Source organism: Diachasmimorpha longicaudata, chromosome 3 (genome assembly GCF_034640455.1).
Source record: "Diachasmimorpha longicaudata isolate KC_UGA_2023 chromosome 3, iyDiaLong2, whole genome shotgun sequence".
Lineage (NCBI taxonomy): Eukaryota > Metazoa > Arthropoda > Insecta > Hymenoptera > Braconidae > Diachasmimorpha > Diachasmimorpha longicaudata.
The window spans coordinates 3,377,454-3,381,148 of NC_087227.1; the positions used below are offsets into that span (position 1 = coordinate 3,377,454).

At 37.7% G+C, this 3,695-nt stretch overlaps 1 protein-coding gene across 1 annotated transcript; it reads left to right on the plus strand.

Moving 5' to 3' along the window:
- The first annotated feature begins 201 nt into the window (after positions 1–201).
- Positions 202–1,805, plus strand: LOC135160144 (uncharacterized). Its single transcript, XM_064116355.1, has 2 exons — positions 202–1,344; positions 1,425–1,805. The coding sequence occupies exons 1-2, from the start codon at positions 564–566 to the stop codon at positions 1,655–1,657; spliced, it is 1,014 nt and encodes a 337-aa protein (XP_063972425.1). The 5' UTR covers positions 202–563; the 3' UTR covers positions 1,658–1,805.
- The last annotated feature ends 1,890 nt before the right edge of the window (positions 1,806–3,695 follow it).

Sequence of the window (3,695 nt, forward strand, 5' to 3'; positions counted from 1 at the left end):
CAGAATCTAATAAAGAAATCGAATCGAATTTTCAAATGAGATATAATCCTCCATCCTTGAGAAGCATTGCAATCGCGAATTTATTAAATGAAAGGAAATATGCGAAAAATGCAAAAACTTTGGCTGTGGTTACTAAAGCAATTGTGCATAATAGTGATGTATTATTATATAAAATGTCGAAGTCAAATGGTTTTTTCGACTGCATAGAACACACAAGATTATGCAAAGCAGGAGTGGGGGAAAAACTCTATTGGTACTACTTTTTTAGGGCGTGTGAGGAAGAATATTATCTCCCTGCGGGGGAGGAGACATTGGTCTACAAGGAAGGAAATGGGCCAATCATTGACCTTTCCTTTCAATAGCCAACAAATGCAAAACAAGTGGGGGGGGGCGAAAAAAAAGGAAAACTCGAGCATCCGCCCCCATCAGGTATGCAAAGGACCCCCCACCAAGGGCAAATCTTCAAAAAAGTGTGGAAAACTTAGCCCCTCCTCCTCTAAACTAGGGATGCATCAAGGACCCCAGTGAGATCATTTTACTGCATTTACGTTTTTTACGTCAAAATGACATCAAGTCAAATGAACTCATCTCCAAAATCCAGTTATCAATCAGGTTATCAGCCTGGAACTTTTAAACCTAAAAAATCTAAATATGGTGGAAACAAGGCCAATCAAAACGGAATTAAGATAATTAGTGATCGTGTAGTGCAATATAACAGTGATGAGAAAAGATCAATTGAAAAAATAGTGAAAAAAGTGAAACTCCAACGACGTGAAATTTCCAAGACAGCCCCTGTCATAAATATTGACTTTGACCTCCAAACGGTTGAAAAGATGAAGAAAAAAAACTCAACCAGACGATTGGGCCATAAATCAGCCGGTAACACTCAAAGTGGCTCTAAAATCCTGAAAGTCAATAATAAAAAAACAAGTGAAATCGTGCAAGTGAGCCCAGAGGAAAAAAAGTTGTGGATTAATATGTTAGAAAAAGATCTTGATTTATTCAATCAAGTGAACTGCATTGATAAGAAAAAGGATCTGAAAAAAATACAGGCTCGCGAAAAACGTTTAAAACTCGCGGAAAAAAAGAAGGCCGACTTTATCGCTCGCGAAAAACGTCGCGAACTAGCTAAGGAAAAACAAAGACAATTTAGAGCTCGCGAATCAGAAAAAAATCGATCCAAGGACAACACATCGAAGGATATCATCCCTGAGCCCATGATGGAATTGGATTCATCGATCGAGATCATTCCCAGCACTCCATCAGTGATCAATTTAATCCTGGAACGCGAGGGTGAAGATGCTCAGCATGGATCATTGAATTTCGCGACCTCAACCCCGAAAAGTAAATATTCAATCAATCAATCATATGAATTTTGAGATTAGATTGATTTAGGCTAATCTTGTATTGTTTTTTTGTTTCAGAACCGCGAAAATCTATCGAGGAAATCGAGGCCGTTCTAGTCGCGTTGGGCGCGAATCTAGAACAAAGGAATCGCGAGGACGATTACGAAGGGCGATGGGCTCCAACGCAGCGCCAAAAAGAGCTTGATCAAATTGCGATGCAATTGGATCAAAGCGGGGATGATGATGATGAAGGATTGGCCATCCAGAGTCTTGATTTCACCCCGTTATCACCCAGTAACCGTTCGGGTTAAAAATTCATTAAACATTTTTGTATTTTTATGGATAGTTGAAATAAAAGTCATACATTTTATTGCATTACCTGTGAGTCTTGACTTTTTTTTTTTTATTGCTAGGCAAGACCCAATATTCCCCTCTCCTGTCCCCAGCCCTTTTTTTTTTTGCTTGTAGAAGCTAGGAGAAATTTCTCTCGCTTCTTCTTCGTCGGTCCCCTGAATCCTTTCGTTTATTGTCTCTTTCCTTCTAGTTGTTTAGAAGGTTTAGAGAACAATTTTGACTTTTTCCTCGTCTTTCCTACATATATCCTTACCCTCATCTCCCTCTAACTTACGGGTTAGAGGGTTGAGGACGAATAGTGGGGCAAAAGTTATATAAACCGTGAGGGCCCACTACTCGCCCTCTTTCACCATCACCAGCCCCGAGGACTAGCGTCTCGTGCAGTCTTAGTGTTTTTTTTGTGTTTTTGTGTTTTTATTTAAAAAAAAAAAATCAATATGGTGAAAGTGACGTGTCAAGGAGCGTGCCAGGAGCACTTTGCCCTCGAGGTAAGTTTTTTGAATATTTTTTGCATGTTTTTTCGTTGCGTTTCGCGGTTTTTAATTTTCAGTTTTTCGCGCTTCATTTTCTATGTTTTCTCGTGTGTTTTTTAAATATTTTTTAATATCTTCTTGGTGCGGGGTATAAGTTTCGCGTTTTTTTTTTCTTTCAAATCCGCGTATTTTTTTCGTTCGTTTTTGTATTAGTTTTTTGATTTTTTCGCTTGTTTTAGTTTTCAGTTTTTAAATTCTTTTTTAGTCTTTTAAATTTAGTTTTTCGGTTTTTCGTTCGTTTTTGGTTGTTTTTTTCGTTTTTGATTTTTTCGATTGTTTTAGTTTTCAGTTTTTAAATTCATTTTGGTTGTTTTAGTTTTTAAATTCATTTTGTTGTTTTTGTTTCTAATTTTTAATTCATTGTTTTTTTTATTTTACAGATGCAGGCCACCAGGAGGGAGCGGGAATACCTCAGGGCAGCCAACGAGTGGCTGCGGTGGGAGGACGAGGAGGGTGAAATCCTGGATGGCGAGAACATTTTCGCCATCCAGGATCTCCATAACCGGGCCGCCAAATGGTTGGCGGATGCGGAGGACGAGGCCTTCATGGTAAGTTTTTGGCTCTCTCTCTCTCTCTCTCTCCCTCGCTCTGTAAACCCTTTATCCCCTCTAATCCCTTCCTGTCATCCCCATCTGGCTATTCCTCTCCTAAAAATACCCCCTTCCTTCCTCATTTTCCTATAAATATTTAATATTAATGTGTTTTCCTTTTGTTTCAGGCCGGAGCCCGTTGGGAGGGAGGTGTCGGCCCAGACACCCCGAGAGCCCACTGGATCCGCGCTCTGAGGCGCGAGGCGCGGCAGTTTGAGGCCGAGGGTGAGCAGGTGCTCGCCCTGTACGACGTGGAGGATGCCTGGGCCCTCAGGATCCTCTTCGGGGAGGCGCCCACCCAGCCCGACCTGACCCAGGAGAATTGGGACCTGGAACAATGGGGCTGAGGCCCCTGCCCGCCCCCCCCCCCCCTAATTTTAAATTGAAAATAAATAAATTGTGTATTTTTTTTAATTTTAAGTTTTACAAAATAAAATTTTAAAATTAATATTTTCTTGTCTCTACTTTTATTTATTTCCCTTAGTTTTAATTTATAAAATAGAAATAGAAAAAAAATAAATTTGACTTTAATTTTAATATTTAAAAAAAAAAATTTTAAAATAAATTTTTGTATTCCTTTTTTTTACATTATCCCTTCCCTTAGTTTTAAGTTTATTATTAAGAAAAATTTTTTTTTAGATTTAAGATTATTATTTAAAATATTGTATTTTAGTTTTAAGTTATTTAATAAAAAAAAATTTTCTAAAAAATAAATATTTGCGGTCCTTTTTCTTTTTTAAATGTTTACTTCTTGTATTTTTAAATTATAATTAAATAGGAATTGGGTGGGGGGAAAATTTAAAGGGAGACTTTTTTCTAGTTTTTATTTATTTATTTATTTATTTCTTTGTATAACATACATTTTTCTTACA

Coding starts and splice junctions, on each gene's coding strand:
- LOC135160144 (XM_064116355.1), top strand. CDS start 564: ATGACATCAAGTCAAATGAACTCATCTCCAAAATCCAGTTATCAATCA. Junction 1,345..1,424: donor CGCGACCTCAACCCCGAAAA/GTAAATATTCAA, acceptor TTTTTGTTTCAG/AACCGCGAAAATCTATCGAG.